The following is a 16,857-nucleotide window of genomic DNA, read 5'->3' as shown; positions in this document are numbered from 1 at the left end:
TCTGTTATCGATCACAGGAAGCTTGCAGATCCAGTGCCCTGATTACAGTAACACTACAAATACACTTTCTGTCTGTAGATGGTCAAACCTTCTCAGGCCATATTTGTAATATGTTTACCCATGGATTTAAAAGCCTATTTGGCAGCTGTTTTCAAGGAAGTGTTTACCACCCTGGCTGAGCTCTGTCAGGTCATAAACTGTCTTGCAGTCAGTTTCTAAAAGAGTATATGAGGAGGAAGATCTTTTTTACATGGTATATTTTAGTAGAATTTATGTATTTGTTTTAGTTTTTTTTTTTATATATATATAAAATTATATATATTATATATATAATACTTAATATTTTAGTTTTTATTGTTTCTTTTAATATTATTTGTAATATTTCTGTAATGTGTGTGTGTGTGTGTGTGTGTGTGTGTGTATATATATATATATATATATATATATATTTTATATTTATTTTATATTTGTTTAAAAATTAATATAATAGGAATCTAAAATATTTATTAATATAAAATATTATATTATATTATAATATATATTATATATATTCTGTATTATTATGTTATATTTTATATTAATAAATATTTTGTATTCCTATTATATTAATACTTAATATTTTAGTTTTTATTGTTTCTTTTTAAACATTTTTTGTAATATTTCTGTAATATTACGTTATATTGTTAATAAATATTTTATATTCCTATTTTATATTCCTATTATATTACAATATATTTTAGTACAATTTATTTATTTTAGATATATTTTTATATATAATAAATTTAATATATAATACATTTTTAATATATAATAATAGATATTTTTAATATTTCTGTAATATTTTTTTATTTTATATTAATATTTTATATTTCTATTATATTAAGATATATTTTTGTAGATTTTATTTATTTATTTTAGATATATTTATTAATATGTAATATATGTGTGTATGTATATATATATATATATATATATATACTTAAAATTTTATTTTTTATTTTTTTATTTTTTGGTAATATTTGTATATTATATTTTATATTCCTATTATATTACCTGTGATACTATGTCGGCATCACAAGACACAACAAATATATATATATATTAGAGGATGGATACCCGAGCCGAGCCCGACGGTACCCGACGGAACCCGACGGGCCGGGTTCGGACAGATATTTAGAAAGGATGCTCGGGTTCGGGTCGGGCTCGGTCACATCAGCGCGGTAGTGCACCTGTGTTATAACGGCGCTTTTGCCCAGTGTGCACTGATGCTCTCATCTGTTGACATTTCCGAACGCTTTCCTACAGTTGCTTAATAAAAGCGGGCTTTCCACACAAAAAAAGTGCATGTGTCATTAGTATGAGAAAAAAAAGAGATTTTAACTGTGTCGGGCTGGGATCGGGCTCGGACATAAATATCTTAATGCTTGTCGGGTTCGGTTACTGCTCTGTTGGACGCGGGCCGGGCTCAGACAGAAAAATGCGGCCCGATCCGCACTCGTGTATATATATATATATATATATATATATATATATATATATATATATACTTAATGTTTCAGTTTTTGTTTCTTTTTAGAATTTTTTTGTAATATTTCTGAAATAATATGTTATATTTTATATTAATAAATATTTTATATTCCTATTATGTTCCCTGTGATAATATGTCGGCCTAAGTCCTGGATATTTCAAAATGAAATGACTCACTTTGTATTTTCACTTTCTCTTTTTCTTCATACTCGATCTCGAAATAGTGATGAATAAACACTTTGGGTTTTTCCCCTTCTCTCTCCTCTGTCTTTGTCATTCAGGCTCTGACTACCTTCTCAGAGCAGATGAGAAGTCGTCATGGAGTCGACCAGACTCATCTGCGTCTGGACAGTACACCTACACCGTTCCCAGCCCTACAGAGATTCACATTGTTTCCAGACCAGGTACTAATCGCTGTACATCCACACAGACATCTCCCAGCTTTACTGCCAGAGCTCATCCGCCATTTGTGTGCTTGTGTTTGCAGAGCCTCTCATGCTGAAGATCGACGAAAGGCAGAGACTCGCCCGTGAACGGAGGGAGGAGCTGGAGAAGCAGAATGGTATGACAAACATACACACATTGTAAATGTGACATATTTCTGAATGAAGCAGTATATTCAGTGGAAAAAGAGGTACAAAGAGACTTTATTTTGGTTTTGATTTGAAGTGTTTTTACTCTGCTTTAAAAGTACTTTTAAAAGTGTCTGTTTTTATTTAGAAAACTTTACTTCACAACATTCCAAAGCATAATATTGTACTTTTTACTGACCTACGTTCCATATTAAATATCATATAATACTTAAAGGATTAGTTCACTTCCAGAACAAAAATTTACAGATAATGTACTCACCCCCTTGTCATCCAGGATGTTCATGTCTTTCTTTCTTCAGTCGTAAAGAAATTGTTTTTTTTTGGGGAAAACATTTCAGGATTTCACTCCATATGTGACTCTGGACCACAAAACCAGTCATAAGGTTAATTTTACAAAACTGAGATATATACATCATATGGAAGCTCAATAAATAAGCTTTCTATTGACGTATAGTTTGTTAAGATAGGACAATATTTGGCCGAGATACAACTATTTGAAAATCTGGAATATAAGGGTGCAAAAAAATCTAAATACTGAGAAAATCACCTTTAAAGTTGTCCAAATTAAGTTCTTAACAATGCATATTACTAATCAAAAATTACATTTTGATAGGTTTACAGTAGGAATTTTACAAAAAATCTTAATGTAACATGATCTTTACTTAATTTCCTAATGATTTTTGACATAAAAGAAAAATCAATAATTTTGACCCATACAATGTATTTTTGGCTATTGCTACAAATATACCCCAGCGACTTAAGACTGGTTTTGTGGTCCAGGGTCACATATAATGTATATGTATGGTGCCCCCAAGTTTGAACTGCAGTTTAAACGCAGCTTCAAAGGGCTCTAAACCAAGCCGAGGAAGTGGAATGATCAGTTATTTTTTAAACAAATTGACAGTTTATATACTTTTTAACCTCAAATGCTTGTCTTGTCTCGTCTCTTGCGATGCGCATGTGTAATCTGGGTCAATACAGTTAGGGTATGACAAAAAAACTCCTATCTCGTTTTCGTCTTCAACTTCAAAATTGCCCTGCAACGCTGTTTTACCTTTTTTTTTTTTTTTTTTTTTTTAAAGGGCATTTAATCTTCTTTATATGTTCACTTTGTAAACACTGGGTTGGTACTTCTGCAGCGATGTAGAACAATTTTGAAGTTGGGGAAGAAAACAAGATGGGAGCTTTTCGACATACCCTAACTGTATTGACCCAGATCACATTGACTACGCATGCGCATCACAGAGACAAGACAAGATGAGCATTTGAGGTTAAAAAGTATATAAATTGTCAATTTGTTTAGAAAATAACCAATCATTTCGCTCTATAAGACCCTTCTTCCTCAGCTTGGATCGTTTAGAGCACTTTGAAGCTGCGTTTAAACTGCATTTTGGAAGTTCAAATTTGGGGGCACCATACATATGCACAATATGGAGAGGAATCCTGAAATGTTTTCCTCAAAAAAATTTTTCTTTAAGACTAAAGAAAGAAAGACATGAACATCTTGGATGACAAGATGTACATTATCTGTAAATTTTTGTTCTGAAAGTGAACTAATCCTTGAAATACATTAGAAATCTAGTAATTTCTTACTTTTACTGTAAAAGTAATTCAAAGAGTTACCTGAGTACAACAAAGGACTACATTTTTAATGTTCTTAGATAATAAAAACTTTTATATATGAAATGTAGTGCAGAAAAAAGTATGATATAATGCTTTGGAATGTAGTGAAGTAAAAGTTTTCCAAAGAAAAGCACTGATAAAGTACAGATTTTTTTTTTATTTACTTGAGTAAAAAAAATACTTCACTGATGTCCACCTCTGTCAAGGAAGTCTAGGATGTTCCCATGTAGGAGATCAGTTTGGTCAGGAAAAATTTGACACATTGTATACTCAATGGATTTTTATTAGTGATACTACAAAAAAACAACAGCAGGTAAAGAATGAATGTTTTATGTGTAATTCATGCTTTATCTATGTTTTTAATCCCTTTTGTGTAGGGCTAGTATTTTAGAAATCAAGTAATCGGTTGATTTATTCTGACGATTAATAACGATTGAGTAATTGGATAATTATAATTATATATATGTGTAATAGAAATGAGGCAATAATTATTTCAAACAAAGTATCAAAAGCAAGTAATTAAATGGTTTTGTTGAACAAAACTGTTAAAAGACATCATGTATTATAAACACATATTATAAATAGAGCTATTGACTCAACAACATTTAATTCAAATGTCCACTAAATCTTTAATATTTAGCCATTTCTTTGACAGAAATGCTACAGCCGCTGCAATTTCCTGAATATGTCGACTTTAAAATGTGTAAACTCAGAGTGAGGTTTGCATAGGTTTATAAATATTTTACTTTGCAAATCTGATGAAATGGCGCACATTGCATTCCCAGATAAACATTATAGTAAACCCAAACTCACAATATGCAGAGATGAAGTTTGAGATGCTCCACACAAGTAAATGATAACTGTTTGTGCGGAGCAGCGTTTGACGTTACGGTGAACAGATGCGCTCTGAGACGAAGGTATGTAACCTACACGCTTGTAAATGGTTAAAGCGCATATATTAAACTTACATCACATATATTTATTTAATTGAATCGCAATGTTTGTGAATTCACAATAGCATTATGTTTTATTATGATTTTTAAATAGGTTTGGAAAACGGTCTAATAATGCTTTTCATGGATTCTCGTCCACGGAATGCACCACTTCCTAAAGTCTAAATGAGTAGTTCTGACAAGCTTTGTAGCTATTCTTCACCCACAGAATGTTAAAAACTAAACAATCACAGCTAAAGCTTCACATTGACAGCTTGGCATTTAGTTCTTATGAATAACAATAATTAGCTTTCGTTACATATTTAATTGAGACACTTCCAGGCACGACCGAAATGCCATTCACGTATGTCATACAAAGCATGATAAGAACAAAGGCGTCATGCTTTCCTGTTGCCTTGAAAAGACAGTGGATACTGTAGAAATGACCCTTGACCAGAGACAATCCTAATGAGAGTTTAGTAAAAGTTAGATGTTCACGTGTTCTTGTATTTAAAAACAAACCTACTTCACCATGTAAAGCCCTAGGTTACACTTCGTGCATTTTTACCCATTTTGCACTTTCTTGTGTCTGTCTGTTCACGACTGCATGACTAACTGGATGGGGCAGGTTGCTGTGGCGAGGTGCAGTTGTTATGTAAACTTTTGGCAAGGTGGTTACCAGGACACCCAGTTTTATGGAAGGGGTTAGAGGCCAAGACAGAGAGGCCAGAGAGAGATTGGCGGATTAATTGCTCATTTTACTAAAGTGCTTGAACGCTAATGAAATTGATAATCCACAGTGTTGTTTAATAAAGGGGGCATCTCACACATCTCATATTAATCTTGAGTACCTACAGTAGTAGTAGTAGTACTGCATCCATCATATCTCCAAGTAGTAGTATTTACAAAAGAAAGATACAGCTTTAAGGCCTTTTCACACTGAGCGTGATGCGAAAATGCGGGGCGAATCGCTGACGAAAGCACAAACCGAATGTTCACTTTCTGCTAATTGACGCCTGCACGTTAGGTGGCATCGACCAACAATACATTTTTCCCTCAGATATGTCTTGTATATTAATTTAACATAATCTATTGAGTACTTGTAATAACTTCTGATTGTGATCTTCAGTTCATTTTGATTCTATAATAGGTATACATGCACTCTTTGTATGTTTAATAACGCTACACTGCTTATTATCATAAACATCCTTTATAGAAATACCATGTGCTGCATATAAAACTGATACAAAATGTTCTGTATGTTCTGTTCTGTTCTCAGATGTGATGATAACAAGAGTGCATCCTTTTCTCTTTAGGAATACTTTTCTTCTGTTTGTTTGCACTGGTTTTCGAAACATCGGCACCACTCACGTCCTTTTGTGCAACAGCAGCTGCTCCAGGCACATAATGAAATGCTCAAATCTTATTGTTGATAAGATTTTCGCTTTGCGAAACTGAAAAGAGATCTGACAGGTTGTTAAATAAACATTCACTTTTTCGTGCGCGAATGTTCACGGCCTACGTGGAAGCATCCATAGGAATCTGGGCCCGTATTCACAAAACATCTTAAAGGAGAACTCCGGTGTGATTTTGACCTAAAGTGTATTGAATCATGATACCGAGTGTGAACGTACCTTGCATATCTCATCTCGGTTTGTGTCCTGCAGTCCGAAATCTGGGGTCAGTTAGCCGATGCTCACAACAGGTTGTCAATGAGAGTCAACAGGGCATCGGAATAGCCATGTAAATAAATCACTGTTTTACGCCATTTACGAGGCACAAAGTAGCTCCACACTTCATTGGTAGACTTCCAAGGGCCCTGACATTTAAAACGAGACATTGAGAACTCAGAAAAAGCACCGGTAGTTTATTTACTACCTGGAAAAGAAAATCCGGTCGCCGCCATCCTGAACTTAGTCACGATAAGTCGAGTGTCGAGCACCAAGGAATTTATCAGGTTATCAACGTATCAGGTTGTAGTTTCCTTCGTGCTCGACACTCGACTTATCGTGACTACATTTAAGATGGCGGCGACCGGTCTGTTCCTGGTGGAACATGTCTGTATAAATCTATTTGTAAATAAACTACCGGTGCTTTTTCTGAGTTCTCAATGTCTCGTTTTAAATGTCAGGGCCCTTGGAAGTCTACCAATGAAGTGTGGAGCTACTTTGTGCCTCGTAAATGGCGTAAAACAGTGATTTATTTACATGGCTATTCCGATGCCCTGTTGACTCTCACTGACAACCTGTTGTGAGCATCGGCTAACTGACCCCAGATTTCGGACAGCAGGACACAAACCGAGATGAGATATGCAAGGTACGTTCACACTCGGTATCATGATTCAATACACTTTAGGTCAAAATCACACCGGAGTTCTCCTTTAAGGCTAAAAGTAGCTCATAGCTTGCCGATTTAGGAGAAAATCTTAAAAATAATGGGCGTGTCAGTCCTAAATTTAGGACTCATAAGTTTTTGCTCTAAGAGTGTTTCACAAAACTTAAACTAGCTCCTAAATCTGTGCAACGTAAAGACTGATTTATACGCGTTCGTAAGTTCGCTTGGGTTTGTGAAATCACCCATTTCTCGAGTGAACTGTTCGCGTGTCACCTCATTGCTCACAAAATTTTTTAAAGCTGTTTTGCCTGAACAGGTACGCCTGTACAAACATCTCTATAATCCATCAAAGCATGACCATAGAAATAGTCAGATGGCAAAAAACTCATCGTGACCAGTATCGGAACGGACGAAAACTTTTGCGAAAAAAGTTTGTGAAACTGTACATTTTAACACTGTTGTGTTGGTTTTACTGTTAAAGACTGCTGTAATAAAAATATTTCTTATAATTGCTTTTGTTAGTGTTTCACATGACTTATTTTCATAGGCGTAATTCACGGGTGGGATGGGTGGGACACTTTTTGCAAAGCTCGATATTGTCCCACCACTGTTTTGAAAATCTCGCGGCACGGACGTACCTAATGCTGTTAAATAAGGTGCTGACGCTGTAATCTGCATTTTTTTTCTGAAATCATGCTTAATGTTCGTTGCGATGTTAATTAGCGACGGAACTTTCTCAATGTGACTCGTGCTCAGTGTTCACACGCGAGCGCTCCAATTCCTCACTTATGCGCGTTTAAAATGTTTTGTGAATACGGGCCCTGTTGTTTTATTCCAGCATGTCATCGCGTGTGGTATTTGTTTCGCTTTTTCATGCTCAGTGTGCTAGAATTTAAAAAAATACGAATAAATACAATTAAGCATATAATACATAAAAATGAAAAATACAATATACAAGTAAGGGCACATGGTGCAAACCATGCAAACAATATAGTGCAACAGAGCTTGTAAGTATGATAAAAGTGTCAGAGCAGTCTTGTAACAGTCTTATGAGTAGGGTGAGTGTCAGAGTTCAGAAAGTTTGTGGGGCAGAAGAGGGGAGTGGGGGCAGAGCAGGAAGAGAGTTGAGCTTCCTGACAGCCTGAAGGAGGAATCCTTCAGTCTGTTGGTCCTGGCCTGGAGACTCTGTAGTCTCCTCCCTGATGGTAGCAGAATGAAGAAGCTTTGCATTGGGTGTGAGGGATCAGCTGCTATGCAGAGGGCTTTTTTGGTGAGACGGTCCAGATAATTTTCTTTAATGGGGGGCCGGGTCGGTTTATAAAAGAAAATTTCATGGGCCGGACTGACTATTATTATTATTATTATTTTATTATGATTTTATCTGTATTTATTATACCTTTTAATGCTTGAATAGTTTATTATTTTTTATGCACCAGACAGACAAATGATCATTTCTTTTCAAAAGATATACAGGTGCTTCTCAGTAAATTAGAATGTCATGGAAAAGTAAATTTATTTCAGTAATTCAACTCAAATTGTGAAACTAGTGTATTAAATAAATTAAATGCACACAGAGTGAATTAGTTTAAGTCTTTGGTTCTTTTAATTGTGATGATTTGGCTCACATTTAACAAAAACACAACAATTCGCTGAGTACCATTCTGTTGGTGAATTTAACAAATAATAACAAATAATAATAATAATGTTAATAACTAAGGGATATTTTAGTTTGAAAGCCAATCTTTATTATCAAATACCGACATGATATAAGTAAAACATATTTAAAATTATATTTTTAAAATATGTCTCTGGCATTGTTCAGAGGGCCGGTCCAAATGTGTATTTTCCCGGGCCTTAGTTTGGGTACCCCTGTCTTGGAGGGTGGGGAGAGGGACACCAATGATCCTCTCAGCTGCTCTGACTATGCGTTAGAGAGTTTTTTGACAGGATGCATTGCAGGCTCCAAACCACACAGTCTCTCTAAATATATGGTTGCCATAGAGTTATAGGGCTAGCAGTAAATCCTTTTTTAAATCAGGGAATTCATTATGATCATCCAGTCTGTCTGGAATGACATAAAAAAAAGAACAAACTGAAACAGACTAAATCCAGAAGAACTGTGGAAGCAAGCTACAGTACTGTTAAAAGTTTTAGGCACTTGTGTAAAAATGCTGTAAAATAAGGGATGCTGTCAAAAATAATGCATTAAATAGATTTTTTTTGTCAATTAACTTCTATTAACTAAATTCAATCAACATTTGGTGTGACCATCCATTTAAAGCAGCTACGTGCACTCGTGCATAGTTTTTCAGGTAGTTTTGCAGGTAGGTCTCTTGAAGCATCTTGGAGATGTAGTCAGAGTTCTTCTGGATTTAGTCTGTCTCAGTTGGTTCTGTTTCTTCATGTGATTCCAGACAGAGTGGATGATGTTGAGATCAGATCTCTGTGTGGAGCACTGGCTGTTGTCAGATTCCTTGTGCAAACAAAAATCTGACTGGATTATTACAATTAATGGCAAAATGAATGTTTGAATTATATGTTTAAACTGATATTTCCTACTGACACACTACAGCAAAAGCTAGAAATAACTGACTTAAAACCATTTTATTAGCTGGTGAAAATACTAGTATTCTAATAATTTTGGCCACCTCTGTACAAAACTGTCAGATATTGTTTTTAAAATGTACTCCTTATGAGCACAAGCTGAAATTGCTGCCTAATATTTTCAATATGTCACAAAATGTGTTATCTTATAGTTGCATATTACATATGGAGATAACTTTGACATGCTCATCTTTGGCTGATGTTTCCTTGTAACATTGAAACAATGTTTGTGTGTGTGCAGCTGCAAGGGGTTCCAGGTGGCTGGAGAGAGAGGAGAGAGCCCGACAGTTTCATGAGAGACAGGTGGAGGAGCGCAGGAAAAGGCTGGAGGAGCAGCGGTTGAAAGAGGACAGGAGACGCGCTGCTGTGGAGGAAAAACGACGGCAGAAACTAGAAGAAGATAAGGTTGTTCAGAATCATTGCATTACATTTTGTCATCACTGATTGTTTGTTTATTATTGTAAAGGAAATACTAAAGGCAAGTCATAAATTTTGTACAATGGACTCATTAATATAGACTTGCACTTCTGGTGTATAGTGTTAATTTTGGTAACGAAAACTATGATGAAAATGTTCGTTGAGCTTTTTCATATGACTGAAACGAGATGATGACGAGAAGACGGTAAGGTCAGTAAATAAATGTGACTATATCAACATAAGGCGAGACTAAAATGTATTTAAAAAAAAATAAAAACCAAACAAAATAATATTGCAGACCTGTATGTGCTTCTACAATGCAAGCGGTTGTGTGTTGCCAGATATTAAGTGTTCAAATCCGCAAATCGGGTCGGCGTTGACATGTAGCGGTGTTGCATTTCAAGCATCCCTTGTTTGAGTCCCGGCTCGTGGACCTTTTCCGGTCCCGTCCCCCGTGTCTCTCTTTCTTTCCCACTTTGCTTTCTGTCAAAAACACCAAAAAAAAAAAAAAAAAAAAAAAAAAGGATACATTTTCTCTTTAATTTTTGGCAATCTGGCAACCTTACGCACTCTCTCTCTCTTCATTGCAGAAGCCCCGACGATGGTCTGAAAATGCCAACAAACAAGAAGTTTAGTGATCCCCATGTGAGATGTTTGGCCTAAATGACAGTGACATTCAGCTTCATCCTCCGTAGGTCACATTTGAAGGCTGCACACGTCATTAAGGATGTCTTATTTAAGAAAAGTAACCATAATAAAATTGACGTTGTTCATTGTGTGGTGTAAAATACTATTATTTCTTTTTCACTTTGCAATTTAATCATTACTTTTCTTAAATGAGACCTCCCCGATGACGTGTGCAGCCTTAAAATGCGACCTCCGGAGGATGCAGCCTTCTAAACGATACGCAGCAATTATTGCAATTTGGATTTACTGGAATTACTATTAGGAGTTTTATTATTAAAATATTTTTTGTTAGTATGAGTGCATATCTAAGTCTTTGATATTAATTTATATATTAAATATACATGACCTAAAATGTATGAGTTCGCATTCTGTTGGTTTGTACTTATTGGTGAAAGTGCAATACCTGAACTGTAAAAACAGATTTCTAAAATGACAAATAATTTTGAGCAAAAATATTTTTTGAAATCAGTTGAACCATTATTATACAGCGTGGCGAATATGTGACGGTACGTGGCGATATGTTTTCATTGACTAAAACTAGACTACATGCCCAGACATTTAAACTGAGAAGATGAAATGTACTAAGCCGAAACACGTAGATCTACACTTTTTTTAAAAACTTTTTTTAAATGATTTAGCCCAGTTAATTAAAGGTGTGTGTGTGTTAGAGGGTGGACACAGGATGAATTCTTGAAAAACAAAATAAAAAGGGCCTTTTTTGGTCCGATTAAATGCTTTCTGAATTGAGAATGTCCTTGTGTGTGTTTCAGGCCCGGAATGAGGCTGTTATCAGGAGGACCATGGAGAGGAGTCAAAGAACCAGGCCCAAGTCAAACCGCTGGAGTTGGGGTGGAACGCTGACCACTAGCACCTCACACAACAGTGGTAAAGACACACAGTGGCACACTAATATATACCTATCATTATGGGGACATTCCATAGGCGCAATGGTTTTTATTTACTGTGCAAACTGTATTTTCTACCTCCTACGTCAAAACCTACCCCTTACACAAAACACTTTATTCTGTATTATGTATAAGTTTTTTTTTTTCACATTAGGACCTAAAAATGTCCCCACAAGGCCAAAGTTTTCTGGTATTACTGTACTTGTGGGAACATTTGGTCTGTAGTGAATACTGTACACTCTCGTACACACGTGCACAAAATAATCAGTGTGATGATAATTCTGGAAAACAAAAATACTCAGGACACCTCAAATGATGTGCAGAGGTGATCTATAAAATCTAGGGGATGTTACGGTATTATCAATATCGTGGAATCACAACTAAAAAAGAGGGTTTAGTCCCCTTCAAAGTTCAGGTACAAGTCAGTACACTGACTTTTTTTTTTCTTATTTAAGTTTTCTTAGTTAAGAATATGGGTTGGAGATCCTAATTTTGAACTTTTGAACTTAAAAAAAAACCCCCACAAGTCTTAATTTATTTTGTTTTTTTAAATTATCGCATTAAATACTGTACCATGGCCACGTAGCGTGAGATTTTCGCTATCGTTACATCCCTAATAAAATTTTCACTTGTTTGTACTTCTGACTTTGTCAATGAAACAGAGAAAAAAGTAAAATACTGGCAATGTTTTGAACCCAATTCAGTTGCTAACAGGTGTTTTAAAGCTTCTCTTTTCAGTATTATGACTTCAATTGCTTTTGGATTAAACATGCAACCTTAATACAAGCTCACTTCTGCATGGAAGTCCTAATGTTAGTGCTTTTGTTTAAATATAACTTCATAATGTTTGCAGTACAGCATTTTTCTTCATGCCCTGCTCACATTTGCTGACTCAGAGCCATGAGCTCACTGCACACTTCCTTTGTTTCCATTATTTTACTGTTCCATCAATATTCGCTCTTTCTGTTTCTCTCCGTATGGTTCCGAATCCTTCCTTCTCTCTTTCTTTCACTGTTTCTCTCTATCTTTCTCTCTCAGGTTTTGATGATTCTGCTCTCTTTTCATTGGATCTAGCTGGGCTGGAGCACTGTCATGGTGTTTTCAGCTTGGCACGTCAGCAGCAGTTTCGCTCTAAATGTGAATATAATCATCAGAGTAGAGCAGCAGACTAGCAATGCTAGCTAGAACTTGTAGCATCACCCATAAATTATTAGTTTTCTTTTAATTTCCCATGAGCAGTTAGCAAGAAGCCAGAAACACAAGCTGCCTGACTTGTAGCTATTTTGTAGTTTCTTTTTCAATGGGGACATTTATCTTTTTGTTGTATTTTTTTCCATTAATAAAGTCCATTGCTTTATTCTATCATTAAGGTGTTTCTTTTTTGCTATTACACCTTTAAGATTAATACAGTTTATGCATTGACCTGTAATGTTAGATGGTTAATATATAGAACTGGAATAAAATAGTTTTGTAAATAAATTTAAGTCATATTTTTTAGTATTGTGAGAAGGTGTGTCCAAACTTTTGACTAGTTTTGTACATCAATGTCTTTTATTTCACATCTTAATTTACCCGTTTAATGTCTGAAAAAGTTGATACTGGTGATGTTAGATCCTTTTTAAAGGTGTTTAAAGATATGTCCTTTTAGTTTTAAAGTCTTGAATGTGTCTGTCCATTCTGGAACACACAGATGGAAAGGCAGATTGTGAGCATTAAGCAGATGAGTGTGCCGTCATCCTCTGTAGTCTTTAGTACACGTAGCTAAACACTTTTCCTCAGAACTAACTTAAAAATTATCATCCCTTAACTGCATGTAAACACACAGTAGAAAATGTCTTAGTAAAGCCTCTTCTCTCTTTTCTATTTCTCTTTAGTCCTTTTTTCTGTGCATTTGTCTGTTTTATGTCTGCATCTGACTTTGTATTTTGCATCTGTGTGTTTGTAGATGCTGACAGAAGGTCAGTCTCCACTATGAATCTGTCCAAACCCACAGATCCAGTCATTTCCAAACGTCTGTCATCTTCATCAGCCACCTTGCTGAATTCACCAGATAGAGGTAAACACACACACTATCTCTTTAAGTTTTACACAATCAATCACATAGCCAAATGAGTCTCTTTTCAGATCGCTGTGTTAAATTGATGTTGTTTTTGTGTGTGTTTATTTGTTTGCTGTGTGATTGTGCTGTATCGGCCAAGCCTTACGGAAGCAGACATCTCTCTCGTCGTCTTGCTTGATTAAAAAAACGCAATCTAAATCCCAAATCTCCAAAGAGAAGATCCCTCAGGACAAACCAGCAGGTGGATTTTAGAAATCCAGGAATCTTTTTTTGATGCTCTCCTACTGGGTTCAAACCTGTGCTAGCCAGGGCTCCAGATTGCAAATAAAATCATAAACAGTTCACAAAACAATCAGTTACAACTTTGTGTTGATATGTGACTTCAATTACATATGTGACCCTGGACCACAAAACCAGTCGCAAGGGTCATTAAATAATAGGCTTTCCGTTGATGTATGGTTTGTTAGGACAGATTTGGCTGAGATGCAGCTATTTAAAAATCTGGTATCTGATCGTGCAAAAAATCAATTCTTTAAAGTTGTCTAAATGAAGTTCTTATTACTAATCAATGCATGATACTAATCAAAAATTAAGTTTTTATATGTTTACAGTAGGAAAATTGCAAAATATCTTCATGGAACATTATCTTTATGTAATACTCTAATGATTTTTGGCATTAAAGAAAAATCTATCTTTGACCCACACAGTGTATTTTTGGTGATTGCTACAAATATACCTGTTGTACTTAAAGGGGTTCTATTATGCTCTTTAACAAAGTCTTTATTTTGTTTTGGGGGTGCACTAGAACATGCTGTCATGCTTTGTGGTTAGAAAAACGCATTATTTTTTCACATCATTTACATTTTTACAATGGCTTTCTCCCCAGGCTGGCAGAAATGGCTCGAATAGTTCCGGGTTTGATGAAGGCCCACTTCTGAAAAATGAAATGTGTTGTGATTGGTTAGCAGTCCCACTGCGTTGTGATTGCAGAACTGCTTAGATGGCATTTCAGTCATGCCTCACCCCTTCCTACGCAACTAGCGGCAAGTTCCGTGCACAACTGTTAGTGCAAGCTAGGTTAAAGTAATTTTTACATTTTAAATATGGATATTTTTCTTACAAAAATACATTGGATCGCTAAAGGAGGCTTTTGCTGACCCCCCTCGAACCATGCGAGGCAATTTTTATTATGGTTTGACTGGTTTTGGACTTGTTTTGGAGAGAAACTCTTGTCTATGCCATTTAGTTTATGCCGTTCTAAAGCTTTGGAGTGCCAGGATTATTTTTAATATTATTTTAAATAACTCTGATTGCATTCGTCTGAAAGAAGGAAGCCATATACACCTAGGATGCATTGACGATGAGTAAAAGTATGCTACAGTAGTGTTGGTCCTATCGTTAGCTTGCGAGATCACCGATACATGATATTATCATTATTGTGCTAATTTATTTAATAATTTACATGCCTGAAACCAGCTCCAGCATAAGGCTAGTGAAGTTATCTACACTTTATAATGAATAAATCTCTTACCACACACTGCACACATCTACAGCGCGGCTCCAATGACTCTAGTCAATGCTTGAGTTTACATCAGCTGCGGCTTGGCATGTGTTACGACCCTCTATACCGCGCTTGTCAATGGCGCAGCTCCAGCGCAGCTACCAGAGCAGTTTGCGGACCCTCAATGCTCACGTTTATACGAGCCACCCACGGCTCGCTGAAGCATCCCAGAAGCATCTTTCCATACTACGTCGCTAAAGTTAGGCAAATCCCCCACCTCGTCCCACCCCACCCGCCAATGATTCGAATTTCCGTAGGCGGGATTTATTTGAATGATATTCTAATGGACCATGTTGTGACATCATAGCATCCGGAAAACAAACGCTGTAGTCCAAAGGAGCCGTTCGTTGTAGTTCTTGGAAAAGGGATTTTTTAAAAACGAAATATCTCCCTTTGGAGTGGACTTTGAGATTTGTGACTTTGTAGATGTTTTTTTATGCCCAAACATACACACCACACACTGACTAAAATTCAAAAAGTGAAAAAAGCTTAATAGGACCCCTTTAAGACTGGTTTTGTGGTCCAGGATCACATATATGTTAAGTTTCTTTAAAATGTGTAGCTTTTGTTCCTTCACAGTTCATGTTGGATGTGAAGTGATGTGTTCAAGTAACAAGCTTTGCACTCAATAAAAGTGCTTATTTTGTTTCATTGTAGACATTACCATTACATCCACACAATGTAAGCGTGACCAAGTGCTTCTAAAAAATTAATTCTGTAATCAAATAATTTTGTAATTTGTCATTTTAAGTCTTGAGCCCTGGCTACGCACCACTCTGGAGTCATGCAATCTCTTCCAGTATTTACAAATATTGCATGTTAGTTTATGTTATAGTTAAGTTAGTTTTGGAAAGTTTTGAATGGTTTATGCATTTGTAAATAATCATTTAACCATAACAATAATGAAAAAAAAAATGTGTGTGTGCATGCTGCATGCTTTATTTGACTACATTGTTAACATGTTTTTGATTTTCAGTTCTTGCAAGTTTTTTTTCTTATAGCAGTTGGCGACCTTTTTTAAAAACAACATGAAATCAAAATAGATTTATTTACTTTTTTAAATGTGTCATTGTGCACAAATCATCAGATAACATTGCACAAATTGTTTACAAGATTTTTTTTTTCATAATGTACAGTAGTTACTGAAATTACTTTTCTGCTGCGTGACAGACTATGTGAGGTGGAGTGAGTAATATTCATTTCATTACTCACTCATGATTCAATCAAATCCTGATTGATAACATTAGGTCCTATCCCAAAATATACTTTCAGTTAAAAATAAGCAACTTTACACGCATTAAATAGGTTGCAATTGCAGTTTCATGTTGTTTTTCGACAAGTGGTTATGTTTCTGGTAACAACCCCTTTTCTCCTGGATTGATTGATCTAACTATAAGGAATAGTTCACCCAAAAATGATTCAACCTCAGGCCATCCAAAATGTAAATGAGTTTGTTTCTTCATCAGAACAGATTTAGATAAATTTAGCATTACATCACTTGCTCACAATGGATCCTATGCAGTGAATGGGTGCCGTCGGTATAATTCAAAAGAAAAGTTTGTTTGCATATTATGTGTGTGTACTGTGTATATTTATTTTGTGTGTGTGTATATAT

General features: G+C 35.5%; 1 protein-coding gene across 1 annotated transcript in view; it reads left to right on the top strand.

The window, feature by feature from the left end:
- LOC141301341 (ensconsin-like) overlaps positions 1–13,933 on the top strand; it is a 33,362-nt gene extending 19,429 nt beyond the window's left edge. Inside the window, exons 2-8 of the mRNA XM_073831586.1 lie at positions 1,809–1,931; positions 2,015–2,089; positions 9,855–10,018; positions 11,488–11,602; positions 12,661–12,759; positions 13,568–13,678; positions 13,821–13,933. Of these exons, the coding sequence (XP_073687687.1) occupies positions 1,809–1,931; positions 2,015–2,089; positions 9,855–10,018; positions 11,488–11,602; positions 12,661–12,759; positions 13,568–13,678; positions 13,821–13,933 (800 nt within the window). The remainder of the gene's footprint in view (positions 1–1,808; positions 1,932–2,014; positions 2,090–9,854; positions 10,019–11,487; positions 11,603–12,660; positions 12,760–13,567; positions 13,679–13,820) is intronic.
- Positions 13,934–16,857: the final 2,924 nt, after the last annotated feature.

Source organism: Garra rufa, chromosome 25 (genome assembly GCF_049309525.1).
Source record: "Garra rufa chromosome 25, GarRuf1.0, whole genome shotgun sequence".
Taxonomy (NCBI): domain Eukaryota; kingdom Metazoa; phylum Chordata; class Actinopteri; order Cypriniformes; family Cyprinidae; genus Garra; species Garra rufa.
This window is presented reverse-complemented; position numbering and strand designations above follow the sequence as displayed.